General features: G+C 39.2%; 1 protein-coding gene across 2 annotated transcripts; it reads left to right on the top strand.

Annotated features, from left to right (window-relative positions):
* Window positions 1-3,878: 3,878 nt before the first annotated feature.
* Window positions 3,879-13,730, top strand: LOC138042198 (INO80 complex subunit D-like). Of its 2 annotated transcripts, none has more exons than XM_068888008.1 (8): window positions 3,879-4,338; window positions 4,627-4,888; window positions 5,036-5,349; window positions 6,344-6,461; window positions 7,625-7,837; window positions 8,530-8,630; window positions 10,430-10,563; window positions 12,255-13,730. In XM_068888008.1, exons 1-8 carry the CDS (start codon window positions 4,278-4,280, stop codon window positions 13,581-13,583), a joined length of 2,532 nt encoding a protein of 843 aa, XP_068744109.1. In that variant the 5' UTR covers window positions 3,879-4,277; the 3' UTR covers window positions 13,584-13,730. The 2 variants fall into 2 exon arrangements, with proteins under 2 accessions (XP_068744109.1, XP_068744116.1); XM_068888015.1 differs by lacking the exon at window positions 3,879-4,338 and adding an exon at window positions 4,385-4,523.
* The last annotated feature ends 5,934 nt before the right edge of the window (window positions 13,731-19,664 follow it).

Raw genomic sequence — 19,664 nt, forward strand, 5'->3', positions numbered from 1 at the left:
CAAGAAGGTCAGGCCACACTTAAAAGAAAGCTAACCATTTTGAAATCAGCGCTTAGGCTTCATCATTGAGTTATAGTGTTCCTATTCTTGATGCCAGGTAACAAATATTACAGAAACTTGTCCTTGTTGTGGTCAAGTGAATAGAAGCTGTTCCCATAAGCCGTGAAGCCGCGTTACGTGTTCAAATCCTGTCCAGGGACTACTTTTCTTGTTTTTTCTTTTTATTTGCTACCACAAGTCCTGGAACTTAGTCCAGTGTAAAAGACATGTAATAGACCAATTTCGATATTAAAATTCAGTTCTAAACAAAAGACATCATCTCGAGGCTCTGGGGAATTAACTCATACAAATCCTTACATTTATTCCCCAGAGCCTCGAGCTGATGCCTATTGTTTAGGACTGAATTTTAATCTATCGAAATTGGTCTATTATGATTATCATATATTCAACACTGGGTGATATTATAAGATTATCAGTAATTCCACTCTCGAGAGCATGTTTTTATAGACTGGGAATTTTATGTGGATATGGACCACAAAGCCTGGACCCAGTCGTTCAAAGGGTGGATACCGCTGTCCAGTGGATAAGTCATACGGGAGCCTTAGCAATGGGAACGGCAACGAGAACGCCGTTATTGTACTCACTTCGAGACTATTCCAAGCTTTTTAGTTCACCATGAGAATTGTGTGGCAGTCCCTCAATAATGAAACCGATATGGGTCACGATTAATTCAGGGGAGAAAATTATGAAAATTTATCTCAAGTGCTGACTTTCTCCATAAAACCTCAAATGAACTAAAATGAAAAACGTACGTCCAGAGCGTGCAAAGCTATTGTTTTTTTTTTGCATTAAATATGCAAATTTGTGACGTTCTCGTTGCCGTTGCCGTCGCCGTCGCCGTTGTCGTTGCTTGATTACCGTTTATCCGTTGAGTACTGCAAACGAGACTAATGTTTGTATGCCGGATAGGCGTTTAGTTTCTTTGGAACCGGGGTTCCGCGTCGGTGGGGAAGTGGACCACAGAAAAGGGTTTTATCAACGGATGAATGAAGGGGGTAGTTTCTAAAGAAACTTTGGTGCTGCGTCGGTGGGGAAGTAGAAAACAAAAAATTGGTTTTATCAACGGAGTTGATAATGTAAACTGGCCACCGTAAAGAGATTCTAAAAGCTAGCGTTTCGAGCGTTAGCCCTTCGTCAGAGCGAAGTTACATTATCAACTCCGTTGATAAAACCAAATTTTTATTAACGGAGTTGATGTACAAAATTAGAAAGCTCACGTTTTGAACGTTTGCTCTTCGTCAAAGTGAAATAGGGAAATTGATGGGTTGTTAGTGTTTTAAACAATGAAAGATGGAACTACACTGTTGATGGTGAGATAGATAGCTGACTATGTTTTGAGGGGTTCTATCCTCGGTGACTGGACTATCTCGTGTCAATAAAGATCCGCCTTGCGCAGTCGACCACCACGCCCTTCCCAGCTGACGCGTCTGTGTCACGTCACGATTCTTTTGGTAACATTTACGGAAAAAAGGGGCAATTACGCATGTGCAACTTCTTTGTTCAGTCGCTTGTTAAAGTCTGATCATTCAGTGTTGTCAACAGGGACCGGGTATTCTGTTCTCTTACTATTCCCAGATAAAATGAAAATGACTGAAAAAGACGGAAAATCCCAGGATCCCCAAGCGAACGCAAAAAGTTAAATGCCTTCCACTGTGTGTCTGGGTCGCGCTGGAAGACTGAGTTCCCAGTGATAGACATTTTGAACCACGGTTCAAGGAAGATAGAGAGAACGTAGCTGCTTCCCCATAGAAACTATCCCCGTGACTCGCATGAAGTGTCAAAGTGTCAACGAGAAAAAATCCATTGCAAACAAAATTTTAAATACGGAAATTTGAGATGCGGTGAAGTTTCTAAAAAAATTTTGGCGTCTTCTTAATCATGACCAAAATTCAGGCGGCAGAATAAAATCTTCTATTAAGAACTTAACTACAGATATCCGATTTCTAGCATTTTCATTAGCTCGCCGGATACTCCGGCTTGCTACTCCGGCTTGCTGGATATAGTATATCTATCACTTCATATCCAGCGCGTCCTCGTTGACTAATGATCGTTCATTATCCTGAACTTATTGCTTTCTAACTCCGGGTTTTGTTGCCCCTCAATAAAAGCAAAAACTTTTCTGACGACATGCATTCCTGGCCCTGGGTTTTATCGGGAAAGTGACTTTCAGTTTTTTTTTCGGTTGAACATTGGTAAAGGGGCAAGTGTGTTGATTTGTTCCATTCGCGTAAAAAAAGTACGTTGACAAAGCGATCGAGAAGGCAGTTGAATCCTTGGCTCCTTTCAGTGTCACAACTAATGAAATTCATTTGAATGTGTGGCGTTTAAAGTACACCAACCGGAAACATTTGTCAAATCTTGCAGGTGAATTAGTTTTTTCAATTGACTGACGCCTTTCGAGAACTGTCCGGTTGAAAATGGAAATCGACTTGCACGAATAGGTAACGTGCTTTCGTGATAGATATATGTTATACTGGCTCGATGTTTCAATCAAGTTCTCCAGCTCCGGCTAACCATTTAAACCATAAAACAGTTTATTTTGAAATTGTAAAATAACTTGACTCCGGTAATTATAAAACTTTCAAACACGACCGACAGACAGTCACACGGAATGAGTCAAAGACACAAATAAACTTGAGGAATTGCAAATTTACAAACTTAAACGCATATTGGGATTAGGCCATCTCCTTTTATTTTTGGTTAATGTCGAATGCGTTTCCTGATATTAGGTCGGTCGGTCGGATTGAAAAAAAAATTAAGCAGTCTCGGAATTGGAGGCCTGGTACCCCAGAAACCAGGAAAACAACAAGACGTGAACCCAAAATCAATATGGCGGAAAAGTTGGTGGATGTTGTTGCAAAATTATGACAGCGTGGGAAAAAGGATCAACCACCGAAACACCTATGCGACAAAAAAATGGTCTAAAAACATCGTTACCTTTTTATTTTCTTTTTGAAAATGCCAAAAAATTTGGGTCGGTCGGACGACGCTAAACGGAGAAAAAAGAGGGGATGGCCTTACAGAGGAATAAATATAAGAACCTCAGCCGAACAGCCGAAGTCTCTTTATTGCTGCTAAGATTTCCAGATTATTGCAGGTATAAACGTTTCCTACGAAGTTGCTCTTGTGTGTTATTTCTTACGCAGTTACTCTTGTCTATTATACAAATTTGTAGGTTAGATCCACAAGGTTCCGGTGCTTTTCCTTTGTGCAGTTGGCCCATGCAGAGAAAGTGACAGTTTTAGAATTAATTGCGACCGGGGAAATATTCAAATTTAAAGGAAACTTCCGGTTGGTTTCAACCGAAATGACGGAATTACTTCGAAACGCAATCCTAATTTTTTTGAGGTTGAGAGTCTCCTCAGTTGTGAATGCTTCATTAGCAGAAGCGAAAAGAACTTTCACCCCAAATTTTCGACTGAAAATCTGCTTGGGGTTCAAGCATCCACTGGCACGGGTCAGTCGTCGAGAGAATCTCATCTAACTTCTCATCTAAATCAATCTAAATCAAAAGATGGGTTAAAATATCTCTCACTTTTATTTCGACAAAGAATGGACAATGCCCCGCTAAAAACAGAAATTTGAGCAAAATACAAGGCGATTTCCTGGAGTATCATTTCGGCTCTAATTCGGCCGTGCATCGTCGATTTCCCGCCACGTTTCTCAAGTCAATTCGTTTGTCTGTCAATCAAATTCACAGTTACCATAGCAATAATAATATTTTGGGGATTGTCTGTGTAAATCTCGCATGTGATTGGTTGTTGTTGAAGTCGTGTTGTCGCAGTTGCAAAATGGCGTCTTTCTCGAATATGTGACCCGCCCCAATGCCCATGGCTGAAAAAAACACCAAAATGGAGAGGGGCCACTCACGCGGATATCTTGTTGTTATCTTGGCGATTTTTACTCGTTCCCGAACCAACGGAAAGTGTCTCAATTCTTCTTCTCAAAGGCTTGAATTAACAAGAAAATGCCTCCTCGTTTGGCTTGGAATAAATGGAACAGTGTTTTCAGAGAGTCGAGCAAGGTGTCATTCAATACGGTTTGGTACACCAAAAAAGGCCTCTTATAGGGTGTGCGAATTTCTCATTCGCTCATCACCGAGTGGTCGGCAGCTCAACGAAGCCACAATGGCGAATGTCTCGGAAGAACACTTCAGGAAGGACTTGTACGTCGATTTTTTTCTGTTAACTGAATGAAGAACCTCTCCGTTCTTCTTTATGGACGAAATACAAGGGAAACACGGCGCTTTCAAGTTTGTAACGAGAAGTTTTAACACAAGTACGTGCAAGCATTGTTTGTATAAACTAGTCGCATGGAAAATTGTATGCATATTTTAGCGTTCCTTTCACGTTTGAATCTGTTGAACAGGAAACTTCTGTCGTCGTTTGAGACGGTTGGAATGAGTTTCAAGCATCGTTTTCTATCATAGTCTTGTCGTGTTTACGGAATGGTGAAGGAATCAAGTAAATTTCCCTATTTGGGATATTGTAAATTCATGAAATTTGTTGATTAATATTCGATATTCTCTTGTCGTTTCTAATTTTCGGAAATGTATTCCTTTCGCAGTAAATGTTGATGCCAAGAAGGATCCAGCGAAATCTACGAACGTCATGTTTGAAGGAAAGAACATTCATTCTTCACCGTTGGATGGAAAATTACTGTGTAGTTACAGTGAAAAGCTTTGTAAGCAACGGAGGCTCAATGGCTACGCTTTCTGTATTCGTCATGTGTTGGAAGACAAAAATGCCCCGTTTAAACAGTGTCAGTTTGTGGCAAAATACAACGGACATCAGTGTACAAATCCCATACCATTCGCCGAGGAAAGAATGTAAGTTTTTGGAGCTGATATTTTTCTTTCGTTTTTACCAAGATGCGTTCTCTAATGTTCGTTCTCAGAGATGGTTGATCTTTCTTGTGATGTGGCTGATTATTTTCTCGCTTTAACGACTCGATTTGACTATTTATACTTTAACAGATACTGCAACAGCCATTTACAAGTTCTGGGAATTGTTCCGAAGAAGACTCGACGGAAAAAACCAGAGGAAACTGGTGAAAGCGAATTGGATTCATCGCCCACTACTGCTGAATTGAAATTGCGGACAGATGTTTTAACGACTCCTTCTTCGACAAACATGTCCCTTCTTCCTCCCCAAATCTTTCCTTTTCGTTTAAAGAAGCCTAAAATCCAACCCCAGCCGATGAACTACACGAGTATTCCTGATATAGAAGAGTTGAGAGAAAGTCGAAAGAAATGGCGTAAAGATAAAGGCGATTTATTCACAATTTATGGTAAGATTTTTCATGGTTTTTTTCATCGTTCACGGTGATACGATTTTCGTGTTGTAAAATCAGTTTCCTCAGCATCTCCATAAAGTGTCGGAAGACAGAGAATTTAGATCATGTTACGAACGTTGGTAGAACCCTATTTTCGTCTGATTGCTTGCTATCCTTGGATATTTTAGTAATTTATATCTTGACCATTTCAGATTTATTTGCCCCAACAAGCTAGAAATTTTGCGTAGGATTAGGGGAAAATTTGATGTGTATCCATATGTGTGGATCTTTTAGTCTTTTCATTTGATCCAATGTCAGTTAACGTGTTTTGATAGTGAGAGAATCCACCAGTTTTAATGCCACGTTTCTATTTTCCGTGAATAACAACACCGATATTCTTTAATCATTTCTCTTGGCTATTGTCTTCTTGACATTTCCTTTGCACTAGATAATTTCCGAAAATTCATGTGACATTCACGAATTTTTCATAAAATGTTGATTCACTGTTTTCCACTGTGTTCATTGTTTTTCACTGGAAGGCCAAGGGTCCAGTAGATAACCTTAAATGTTTTGAATTCTGAATTTCACAAGGTTTCCTTTCTTTGCGGGAAGGATTATCTGAGGCTTGTTCTTGTAAAATCCATCAATACTGTTGTTGAAATCAAGCCATGCCTTAGGATGTACCTTGAATCTTTCAATGCAAGGACTTTTTCTCTCTCGTGTTTTTGTTGATTCTGGATGGTGTAAAATTTTCACACTCCAAGCTTGTGAAGCAGAATTATTGAGTTCTTCAGGATTGATCGATTTCCAAATAGTACCAACATTTCAAATCTTCTTACAGTTTTTAGCAACTTCACTGTGTGGACTGTGATCATGTAAAGCAAAGATTGTGTACCCAAAGGACACTCTGTAGCAGTTTGCAGTGATATTCTTTTTTTTCTGACTTCATGCAGACATGACTATATTGAAACCATAGGTGTAAGTCATTATTTGCCTTTGTTTTTAAAAGACATGTACAGTTCAGATGGAGAAAGTTCAAGTGAGGGTGATGAAATGCCTTGGCAACAAATGTGGCTTTCTACGGACAGTGATCTTGATTTTGATGCTTTTAGGGGAGAGAACAACTGGTAAGTGTCTTGTGACTGTGGAAAAGGTGGTGGTATTTGCCTGGTGCAAAGCTACCAGAACAAAGGGAGATGTGATACAAGCTTATCACTGACTTTGTTAAAAATTATCCCCAATTAAGCATCCTGGTAATGTTCTTGTGGGATCAACTGTTCCAATGGCAACCTTTGTGTTTAAGTTTTCCTGGAGAGCACCATTCTAATCACTTTTGGTCAAGACACAGGTAATTCTGGAAAGAGACATCTTTGGCTTTACATGTTCAGTGACCATGGATCTGATTTAAAAAGCTAACAAAATTGACTGAGATTACTACCTTTCCTTTTCCACCTGGTCAAAAGGGTTGATTGACCAAGTCAAACAAAAACGGCTTTCCCAAAAGAAAAGGAAAGAAAGAGTACACGGTTCTCTAGGCCTCCGTTTTTTTGGTCAGCAGTGAGGGTAACAGTCTCTGGTTGGGGTTGTGAATCATGGACTTCCAAGGCCTCTACACACTTTGGGTAATCTGAAACAATGGTTGCCAGTGGTAAAAAAAGCAAACTTAATAATGACTGTGGATGTTTCTCAACTAGTCTGCCTTGATGCTGAAAAAGAAAACCAACAATCCAACAACCTTAAAGGGGCTAGGTCACGCTATTTCAGGCATTTTCAGCACTAATCGAATGGTCATAGAATTAACTAAAATATCAAAATAACTGTTCAAAACTATAGAAGAACTCTAACAAAGCACAGGGAAGCCAAGAAGGGACATGGATGGACAAAACTGGAGAGGATTGAAATGGATTGAATTTGGGTAAATTTGAAAAACGTTGGCCCACCTTTTTTCAATTTTATATCAGTCTATATCAAAATGTCATTTACAAAGCTTGAAAATCATTCTCTGTTGTTATGTGGCCGTGATTTTGCAAATGAAAGACTCTTGCTCTGCAAATTTGACGTTTAGAGCTCATAATGAACAAAATTAAACAAAATTACCTAAAATAGCGTGACCTAGCCCCTTTAAACGGTAAAACCTTAAGAGAACACCACCTCGTACCCTTGCCTCACTGCAGCTTGAAGTTTGTAAGTAAAGTGGTTAGTCTCTAGGGGTACAGTAGTTTCTTCCTTTGAGTAAAAACTATTGCAAATATTTCAGTAAAATTGAAGAATGCTGAATATGTTTTTTCAGCTTGGAATCTGACATAAGAACAGCAAAGATTTCAAGACTGAGTACACAGTTACGTCGGCAACTTCATCAGCTCAGGCGAACTCTACGGATACGTGGACGGTATCATAAGGATGTGGTGGCATGTGGTAGTGTTTTGGTGAAGGCTATTCACAGCAACAGCTCTGCTTGTGTGGATTCCTTGCTTGAAAACAGCAAGAGATCCAGAAAAACTAGGTTAGAATTAAGCAATTCTTGGTTCTTTTTTGACCATTTGATGTTTTCAGATTTTAAGTCAGTTGAATGCATTCTACCACCTTTAGGCATCAGCCTCAAAATAGTTGATTTTTCATTGAAGTAATTACGCCAATTTCTGCAAAAATCCTCAGTAATGTAGCAGTTCTTGTAACCTGCTCTTGTTTGGTATTGTAAGAAGCTTCTGTTGCTTTTGAGTCTAAGTCATTGATGCAATTGTTTAGTCTTTTGTTTTGACTTGGGTTTCGAGCCAGTCACATACGTTATGAGAGTTGCTACCTGACTCATAATTCTATGCTTACCAGCACTCGTATTTGCTGCAAACTCAAATAGAGAAAACTGAAATGGAAAAAGGTGACTAGGATCAGTCAGATCTGGCCATGGAGCTACCTAAGGTTATGTGCAATGATAGTTGTCCCTGTAATCATTGCCCAGAGCATTTGGGGTTGTATCAAGCAATAGATTGACACATACGTGAGGATTCTACAGAATGCTTATTGAAAGAAAAGACATCTTGCAGAGAGTCCTAAGCATGTAATGCTGCTGTCTGCTGCTTGACTTTATAAAATGCTTTTGATGTCATGTACTTAAAAATGGTAAAGCATTAGGATATCTTGTATAAAGCATATAACAGTGAGTGGCTTTCAAACAATCTTCATTTTTTCTGTCCACAGAGCAAAGCCATCAAAGTGTCTGAAAAAAATCTGTGCATTTTCACTAGATGATGTCCAGTGTTCCAGTAAGGCTTTCCCGTACACTAAGTTCTGCAAGGATCGTATCTTTTTAACAATTCAGTACAGTGCAAGTACATTGCTAGAAATTAAAAAGAATTCCAGGTTGTCCCTGCAACAAAAGCCAGGAAACTAAACCCGTAAATTTGGTTGTCTTGATAAATGCTTGATTGCCCCATTAGGAAACCCCCAACAATTTAATACATGCTGTGTTAAGATGCAATCACATGGTGGTTGAGCTTGAGTATCCCATAGTTCTAAGTGTGTGCCTGTGGTTTATGTTGCTGAAGTGTGGGTTTCAGTTTTAGCATTGTCAAAATGGAGTCTAAGATCTCCATCGCCTACATGTTTGTGATATTGTCTCCTGCATTTTCCTATCTGACAATTTTTTGCAAAAACCACAGATATTCAAAACACGGGAAAATGCTCGACTGCAAAAAATCAATTATTATTAACTTAACCCTACTATCGGTCATTGCCACTAGAAAACTAATAAGGGAAACAAATTGTCTATTTTTTGGTTGTCCTTTTTTTTTTCTTTGGGCAACCAGGCTTTTCATTCTACCAAAAACTTGTCACCTAGTGAACTTTCTGGTTGTCTGGGATGGCCGGATGACTGCTAATTTTGAGCACTGCAAGTGAAATGCAATGCCAAGAAGAGAAGGGGTGAAACAATTGTTATATCAAAAAAGTCTAACCTAAAATTTCAATAACCGTTTAGATTTACGAAATTCACTTGCTAGCGTTTGGCAGTTTGGTTACTTTATTTTTTAAACCATTCACTCCTGAAACACCTCCGATTGACAAGTAAAAATTGTCTGGCATTTGACAGGATAAAATCTATCGAGTCTTAATCCTGGGAATCAGTAGGCTAGGGTGGGTGTGTCTAGAAAGTCATCCTCTAATTTCAGTTGTTTAGAAGATGTCCTTGTAATGAACCATCAATTTAAGTGGTATCAAAATACATTTACGTTGGTTGTGCATCAAATGCTGGTTAAGGCCAATCAAGCCTCAAACAACCTGGGCATGGCTGCTGATGTTTTATAGCATTATCCTATAGGTTTTATTTAACCTAAACACCTGCAGATAGACGGCACCGTGAATTTAGCAGCTCAAATTTTGGAAAAGAGTTTTTTGAAAGAAATCAAAAGAAATCCAAAGTCGAGTCTTCTCCAGCCATTGTTCATCAAATGTAAACTCACTACTAACGTTGAAATAGAAAATACTTCAAAAGTCTTACCCACAATTTTAGCGCTTTAATATAACGAACATCGTTTCACCCTAACCTTAACTTTTCACCCTTGAAGTGGCTGTCGTTGATGATGGTCTCCTGAAAAGCAAATCAAGCAGTGAATTTTCTGTGTTTACCGACAACAGAAAGCTATGAAATCTGGTTCCAGGCTAAAATGAAGGGTGTTTGGAACAAAGAACCATCACAAGTGCTTGATATGTAGTAATATTATTCAGCTATTAGTGTGCATCTTTTTAACTCAAATCTTAATATTCCAAATGTTTGTTAATGGAGAGGACATAGTTTTTGACTGGCTTAACTCTTTGACACCCAAACTGGCCTAAACCGGCCATAGTTAGTATTTGACTCTGTCTAACGCCAGACGATTTTACTCGTCTGTGGAGAACCCCTGGGAGTCAATGGGTTAAGTAACCCGTTGACACTAAACTCCCTAGGATGCCCCTAGTTGATGAGTAAAATCTTCCGGTGTTAGGTAGAGTGAAATCTGTGAAGTCTCACTCCCAGGGGCTAATGGGTTAACTTTTGTCATGAGTGACATAATGTAGACCTGTGGACTTTGCAGTTGGTTTTTCTAAATTGAACTAACATTAGACATCATGAATGACGCCAAACAAGTTCTGTATGCTCAGTGCACTGCAAAGTGGCCTGGTGGACTCCAGTGTTCGGTGCCTGTATTTGATGTCATCCACGAAAGACCTCTTTGTGATGAGCATGCCAGGAAAAAGGTAAGCAAACAAAGTAGTGTGTTTACTTAACCTACAAAAAAAATCAATGTATTGATGTTATGTACACGGAGATCATCTTGTGAAAAGTTTACTGTTATACTCACTATGGCTGATCATGATGTTTGAAACATCGAAATGTGTTCCTTACGCTCAAAATTGTGATTTTAGTTTTTTAATAATTATTATAATAGCAACAATATTATTGTGCTATCAAGACCATTTGGAAAATTAATGGAATAGCTGTCAGAACTTGGTTTCCTATTCAGAAAGGGGAATGCTTTCCTATTAATGGTCTGGATACAGCTTTGCAGCTAGTTCATTAGCTGTATACCATGTTGTACTAAAATATTGCCAAAGGTACTACAGTATTTTGTATATTTGGAGTAGAATTTCAGGGACACCCAGCGATAATCTTCTGCAAAATGTGTGTTCAGGAGAGTCAAACTGTTCTAAGAATTTCAGTTCTATGTTGTCAAACAGCTATAGAGATTTCTTTACTAAACAAAAGTAGTCCCTTACATTTTCAGAAAGGATATTTTTGCAATTTTTGGCACTTAAAAAGGTCACCTAGCAATTTTGGTTGAGCAAATGGTAGCAATTTCTGAAATGAAGATATTACTCCCTAAAATTTTCGGACACTTCAATTTTCAGCTAAGATATCTGAACAGGTCAAATTCTTCTAGGTGATAACAACATATCTTTAGACAGTCTTTATACGTTACAAGGAGGCTAGAAATGTCTCTAAAAGGCTTTTGGCTTAAGGTGACTCAAACCAGTTTCAACAGTTGTGAGAAACGTTCTTTTTAGAAGGATTGACACTACAATACTATATCACTTAACAGCAATGTATAAATGGTACCATATCAAACTCTGATTATTGCTGAAAAAGATTCAGTCATTTTTGTGACTTAAAAAGTTACTGTGGGAAAACGTTACTGTGGGAATAGGAAAGCCCTGCAAAAACACCCCATATCGTCGTATATTTATCTCAAAATCAAACTTTGTGACCCCCATTTTTTATTTTTGAAATGTAATCAACATGCCAGAATGACACTTTCTGCAAAGTTTAAAAATTTCTGTGGAGCGGGTTCAGAGCCTCCTTAAATAATTGAAAATTTAAGGTAGCTCTGAATCCGCTCCACAGAATTTCTTTAAACTTCGCAGAGAGTTGCATTTTGGCGTGCTGATCACTTTTGTGCAATAAAAAGTTTGGGTCACCAAGTTAGTTTTTCAGATATGAGCGTCTAAAGCTTAAATATAGGGTGTTTTGGCAAGGCTTTCCTGTTTCCATGGTTACTTGTTACGTAAAAAAAATGACTGCATCTTGTTCAGCAATAATTGATGTTTCAGATGGTACCATAACATTGCTGTTACGAGATTAACTATTGTAGTGTCAGTCCTTCTAATAACAAGGTCTCTTTCAAGTGTTGAAACTGGTTCGAACCACCTTAATTTACTCGTTGGGTGCCCTTGAAGTTTATTCTGTTAATTCTGTTCGTTTTGCTGTAGGGTGCAAAATCAGCAGTATGCATTTGCGTTCTTTCTAAAAACCAAAGAGGTCTTAAAAGAACGCCTAGGTAACCCAAAATAATGCACATTGTTCGTATTCATGTTCCTGAATAGATTCTTAAGGATATGCCCTGAATTTCTGTGTAAATCTGAGCTTTACCATTGTTCTAACCTTCCTCTAGGAAAAGTACCAAGAAGCACAAGCTCAAGCACAAGCCGCTGCTGCAGCTGCAAAGTCATCTCAAGGAACACTGAAACTGCCAGCCAAAAAACAGCGGCGCAAACCACAGGCAAAGGCCCCATTATTTCAAAAGGTGGCTAAACAAGCTCGAAGGCCTGTCAACAGGAAGCCAGTCGTTCCAAGGTCAAACAAGAATAAAGTAACAAAGACCACAAACAATTCTCAAAGACATGTTGGTCTGGACAATACATTGAGTTCTGAAAACTCCTCTGGAATGTTGTCTCCAGATATTAGTTTATCAATATCATCAGATTATTCTCATGGAAGTGCTTCTTCACCAATGTCTCCAGCACTCGATGACTACCAAGAATATGGATCACCATTATTTGGGGCACAGCAAAGAGATCAGATTCTTCTTGGAGATCTTGAGGAGGAGGAGGTGGAGGAGGAAAGTCTTGGAAGAGATTTCCCAATTGTATCCAATACTGGTAACAGCTCTTCGTTAAAGGGCCTGTATTCAACCAAAAGCCAACATGGTGTGCCAGCGTCTGTGATAACTCACACTCCGGGATTGATAAACAGTGGTGTAATACTTGATGCCATTCAAGGAAACATACCAACTGAATCCCCACTTCATAGCAAAAATAAACCAAATAGTTCCAAAGTGAGGGATGGAAAGAAACTGCAAGACACAAGTTGCCCATCTATGCACTCTGTCACAAGTATTCTCTCGTCACATGTTAATCGTAACAACTTGAAAGATGAGAACAAGAAAATTAATGAACTTACATTGAACAAAGACCCAATGTTTTCACCTCCACATGGACTTGGAAATGAAGGAAAGTCACAGAGCAATGGATTGAGCTCTGCTCGCCTTCATTCTCCACCAATGACAATGGATGCTATCTTGTCACCTACACAAAGGTCTTGGTCTGCAGTTGTCACTAACACATCACCAGCTTCATCGTCATTTACATCACCCCTTAATTCCACTCAAACTGGATTGTCCAGATTGGTTTCACCACCCTTTTCCCCACCGTCGATGTCCCCACACATCTCACCCCATACCACTCTTGGAAGTGTATTTACATTTGACAGAACTTCACACTTACAGCAGTCATCTCACCTAACTTCACCAACGTTAAGTCCTTCCAGCCCTTCATTCCTTCAAGGTCAATTAAAGCATGCCGGTCCACCTTACCAACGCCATAATGATCTTGACAACTCTGAGGATCCCTTTCTTTTCCCAGTTGACAGGGAACAATCTTTATTTGGTGTTCCTTTTAATCAGAATCATGATTCATCATTGGGTGACTTGCGTTTAAGGTAACTGGAGCCACGTTTTCAATGTTCAAGAGTTCATCTACGTGGACCTTTAGAGGAACAAAGGTAATATCTGTGATCACTGAAAAGATAGACTGGATTTATTATTTTAACTTAATTCATTGTGCTTCCAATCAAGTATCTGTTCTGGACTGTGCAAAAATATGATTATATGGTCACATGTACAAAATGGAAGGGACATTATTGTGTTATTTGTAAATAGACTTCACTGTAAAATACCAGTATGCCAACCTTGTCTGTGACAAATTTATGTCCAAGTGGAAACATGGAAGAAAGATTTGACGTCAAATTGTTTGGGTGAAATGAAGTGATTGATTGCCCGACATGTATGGATGTTGTTAAGTCAGAAATAGTCACCATTTGCAGCTACTATGTACTCAATAGACGTTTGAACAGACGTTTTCAAAGGTTATTGAAAACTTCTATTTGAGCAGTAGTATTTAGTGGTTTTTGTGTTTTTGCATTTTTTTCCCTTAAAATTTAATGGTCCTTGCTTTGAAGCAACCTTTTAGCAAGCTTGGATGGTTGTATGTGTAACCTATTGTAAGTGACTCATTTTTTGTTCTTTAAGTTCAGAGTATTTGTTGACTAAAAATTTTGCATGAAGTAAAATGGCCTTAGCCTATTTTAAATAATGCAATTTAGTAAAAAAGGGTTCAAATAGTTTTTAATGTGTGCAACAGTAACTTTCTTAACGGTATCTTTCTAGAAAGTTACAAACTCTGTTGCTTTAAAATTGGCTGTGATTTAACAAAGAAATACAAAAAGTTCACTTACAATAATTAGGCATACTATACATCTCATCAACTCTTTTCCTGTTTGCCTTTAGCTCCTTTGCAAATGCTTAAAGCTCCGGCAACACGTTGTAACATTGTTGGAAGAACACGTCCCAACATTGTTATGAGAACGCTTCTAACAGTGTTGGATACTCGTATAATGCTGTTGAAAGGGCGGTTACATGTTTTAAGATTTGTAGCATGTTGGAGAAAATGTTTGATTGAAAGCAAAACATTCTTTCACAAAAAATGTTATGCATGGTACACCTTCTAACTTGTTGATCCAACAAATGTTTTGTAATTAACAAATATTATTATTCTACGGGGGCATGCTGGATAATATAAAGTGATAGATAAGCAATGAGGTGCGTAGCGCCAAGTTGGCTATATAATGCAGCAAGCCTGAGAAGAATAATCTTTTCAATGTGTTAAAAACTCCATGATGTTCCCGGGGCTAGTATTGTTGACTAAAGCATTGATTTCTGCCTCAGTCAGTTCCGGTCCAAAACGGTTTTTGTCGGCGTTATTGCTGACGCGTTCCTTGACCATATTAGGTACACCAGGTATATGAACTGATAGCCTGTGTCTGGCGAGCCAATGAAAATGCTGGAATTTGATATCCGTAGTTCAGTTTTAAATAACAATGTTTAAACGTGTAGCTGGGGCTTAAGTTGCGCCTTCGGCTGTGATGATCATACAATACAAGCTTCAGGCCATGGAAATTACAATATGAAATGTTCTGTTGATGAACTTTGAATCTCCTTTCCAACTCATGCCTTAAAGGTAGTTAATTCAATTGTCATATTTCGGGTTTTTTGAACATGTTTTGGTTTTTGACCAAAATATTTTTTTAAATCTAGAAAATATTGTTTCAATTCTGGTTATCTTTGTCAGATTACATTAGTCATTAACACTCCAGGGGCCACGGAGTATGTTTGAAAGTGGGGGGCTAAGTTTTAGTGTGGATCACGGAAGTTTGAGGGGAGGTGGGGGGAAATGTTTGAGAGAAAACAACACCCTAGGAAAAAAGTGGGGGGCTCCCCCAGCCCCTCCCTCTTCGTGGCCCCTACACTCAACTCAAAACCAGCCAGTCAGAGACAATGAATGAACATCATCTTTTCATAACCAGAGTGCCCAAAACTTTTAAAGGACCTGCTGCTTTTGTTTTCTAATTTAAAATGACCAATATTTCCTTTTTGACCTTGGTGTGCATTTTGTTTGAAAGACTTTACAGTGCGACGCGCCTTACTGTGGCCACCTAACGATGTTTTTTTACACATTGTCCGCCAATCAGGATGTGTGAATTTGATTGACAGTCACGCCTCCTTGCAAAGGTCGCACAGTTGTAAGTTGAACACCGGCGCATGGGTTGTTGAGTTGACGTATTTACACGTAATTGTCAAACGAGAAAGTTTGTTGGGTGGCCACGGTAAGGCGCGTTGCACTGTAAGATGAGCCCTGTCTTGGCATTATTCTTTTTTGATAGCATTTTTAGATGTAAACTTCGAGCTCAAACAACACCTTTATTCTTACATGTACCTCATGTCATTGCAAAAGAATGTACATCAAATACAATTAAATAAATATGAAAGGGTATATTGCCCCCCTGAAATAACTAAAAAGTTAAAGAACTGGATAGCCAAAGCTGTCATCCTGCTGTTAATTAATACCGTGAAAATAACATTTCTTGCTTTTGGAGCAAACAAGTTTTAATTTATCAACGCTAGGCTTGTTTTTGAAAGCTTAAAGGGCTGGCTGATTTTTCTTTGCTAGTAAGTGCCAGTGTACCATAATTTCTTTGATGTTAAAGTAATACTCTATGTAATAGAGAACATTATTCACTGGACGAACAGACATTAAAATATATTTAATATGGAACATTTGTATAAAGAACAGTAATAAAGTATTTTCCGAGATGATGACCATCTATTCGTCAAATACAGCCAGCAAGGAATCATTTACTTTTGGCTTCCTTTCCTTTCAAACACCTTCCCCCCTTCCCCCCTTTCCCCGCGGAATTCAACCCCCCTGAAAATGAGCGTTCTTTTCTTATGAAATCTCATGGGTCCGAGGGCGATTAATTAGGCCCGTTGTAAACGTCGCATTAGGAAGTTTAAAGGGAGTTAAAGATCTGCGACGCGACGGTAACGAAAACGTCATTTAAAATTCCAACTTCAGGTTAATTAATATTTTTCGTCATTATGTTGGCTTATCTAACTTTTAAAAACTAGTGTAACTTTCCAGGAACTGAATTAGGGAGGTGCGGTGTTGAAGCTACGACAGAAAATTCAAATTCACTGCCTTGTGTTCACGTTCTCTGAAAAACTTAAGAATCGGTAATTTCACGTCGTAGATTTGCAGAAAACGTAAAAGAAATGTACAAAAAGGAAAAATGCACGCGCAGAGCGTGCAAAGCAATTGTTTTTGCTCATTAAATATGCATAATTTGTGACGTTTTCGCTGCCGTCGCGTCGTAGATCTTAAACTCCCTATTTTACATGTGCCGAATCTAATGCAAATGAGAAAATTTTATTGTTTTCGCGCATTTGCATTAGATTCGGCACATATCAAATGCGACGGTTAAAGCGGACCTAAGGATTAATTTCACGCTTATTTTCAAAGTTTTCACAAATTGCCCGAGTCGCGAAGCGATAAGGGCAATTTGAAAAACTAGATTACATTTACTTACATATACTTACCAACAGAACGCTGAGGGGTTATTTCAACTAACCTCTTAAATGTTCTCTTTATGAAACCGCAAAGTTCCTTTCCCTTCTCTTTCTCACCTCAAAGTAACTCTGTTAGAATTAATATCGAGAACCGTTCTTTTAAAGCGCCGACCATTTAAAATATAAATTGAAAGCAAAAGAACTTTGAAAAACAATGCCTTCAAAGTTGCACCTGGTCAGATTTCTTCTCTGTCCTTGTGTGGGTCCATTTCCATTAGTAGGGCTAGCGCTCACATGGTTCATGTGGGATACAAAACTAGCACTCCACATTACACTCCAATCAGTTAAGTCTGTTGAAACTTAAGTGCTACACGGCCAACGTTTGTAAAAACGTAACCCTTTCTTGTACTTTACGAAATGTCGCCCGTGCTTTAAACAACTTTTACTGAAACTTAAGTCTAACTTCGCTTTTTGTCCTTGTTGAAAATTAATACGAGAACTCATGACTTGACAAGTTTGGTTATATTAAAAAAAGGAAAAATCTTCTGAAGCCTTGTCATTAAGTAAACTTCTAATAAGAACGCGTCTTCCAACCAAGAGGTTTTTCTTCAAAAAGTGGCATCTCCTTTGTGGAAGCGCCGCCCATTCAAACTATTAAATGGAAGAAAAAGCAACGCTTTACGAAAAAGCCTCAGCGCGTGCTTTCAACAACTTGAACTGAAGCGCAAGTCTGATTTTTTTTCCCTTATTAAAAAGATAACACGACAATTCTATGAATTCCAAGTGCTTTATTTAAGCTTTTGTCAGGAAGGAGTCAAAATTTGCATCTACATACTTTTATACGAAAGGCCGCCGCGAATGCTTTTAAACAACAAATGAACTGATCTAAGTCGTTTCCTCAAGTTTTCCTGATCCAAAATGTAGCTCTGTATTGTACTGGGGGGTCCAAATTCGCCAGGACACAGTCCGCGTCTCTAAAACATGCGTGCTTAAGCTCCCTAATTTTTCCTCTTGCGCCAACAGTATCGCTAGCTACACGGGCTAACGCAAGCATCGAACGCAAACGCAAGTAAATTGCAATACGCACGCGCAATTGAGTACAGTATTCCCAAGATGGCGGACAAAATTTTCACCGTTATCTTGCGTTTGCCTTACACTGGTTCACACCAGAGGGTTTACACGTACCACGCATATGCAAACGCAAACGAAGTTCACACGTCCAATGCAAACTGAAGGGAAATAAGACACGCAGGCGCAGTTCAAGTTTTCTTTCCAAGATGGTGGATGAGAATGAAACCTTCAAGTGCGCGAACTGCACTGAGTCGTGGAGACATGGAAACGATCGAACTTGTATGTGTTTTTTTTCACCTTGCGTTTGCGTTTCCCTGGTTCACACGTGTGAAATGCAAACGCAAGACAGGGGCACCCAACGAATCTGTTCCCCAGAGGAATCTTGCTGGCTGGCAAAAATACAGGTGTTTCGATGAGCTGGCTGGGAAATGTTGTTATTGATAAAGGTTTTGCCTGGGGATTAATGACTTTTTCTAGCGATTCAACCCGAGCTGGCTGTAGAAACTCTGAAGCCTGAGTTCGACTAAAAAAAAAAGAAAAGAGAGAACCCCTTCCCTCTCCCAGAGAATAGCACTTCACATTACACTCTATTCAGTTAACTCTGGTCAGAGTGAAAAAAAACCTGTTTTGTCCCGCTTTTGTCGCTTTTGTTCGGTCGTTTTGGATCGAGGGATTTGAAAGCGCGCGGAATTCATGGCTGGGAAACCCACCAATTTTATCTAGCTGGCTGGGAAATTTCTTGTGTGTCTTGCTGGGAAAAAGGAACAGATAATGTTTTCCCAGCAACACTGAAAAACACCTGAAAATGCCTTAATAACATTTATTTTCATTAACTGGGGTATAATAATACATTTTACAACAAATTGGTCGTTGGGTGCCCCTGGCAAGAAAATGAATATTTTTCCATTACTTACGTTTTGCGTTGAGGTAGTTCACTCGTTTGCAGTTGTGTCGTACGTGTGAACCAGGCTCAAGAAATACCAAAGCAGGCGCAAGCAAATGGAAAATTGTCCATCCTTGCGTTTGCGTTAGTTTGTAGTTCACATGTGTATTTGGTTGCGCATGCGTTTGCGTCGCTTGTGTGAACCACCGCGAAAGATGGTCAAAGATGCTCTTGATGAGGGTCGTGAAGGGATGGGGGGGGGGGGGGGGGGGGCCAAATCCCATTTCCCAGCAAATTGTTTTTTTCAAATCCCAGCTCAAGTCCCCACAATCCCAGCCTGTGTTGCTCAAATTGAAATCCCATTCCCATTTTTCTATTGTTTTTGTTTCATGAATCCCAGTCCCAGTGCACAAAATCCCATTTCCCAGCCTCTAAAAAAGGCAAATCCCAGCTCCCATTTTACCCCTTCACGACCCTCCTTGATTAATCGCCGTTTTGTATTCGAGACGCGATATAATGGGGTGGGGGCTAATTTGTGCAAGCGTCTGTTCTGAAGACGGGCAATAGCCAGATAATGGATCTTGAGCAACTCATCTTTTCTAACTAGTCTTCGAAAGCGCACTAATTAGAATAGTTTGTAAAAACGTATAATACGTTTTGTGTCCTTT

The sequence above is a fragment of the Montipora capricornis genome, chromosome 1 (assembly GCF_036669925.1).
Source record: "Montipora capricornis isolate CH-2021 chromosome 1, ASM3666992v2, whole genome shotgun sequence".
In the NCBI taxonomy this organism is placed as follows: Eukaryota; Metazoa; Cnidaria; class Anthozoa; order Scleractinia; family Acroporidae; genus Montipora; species Montipora capricornis.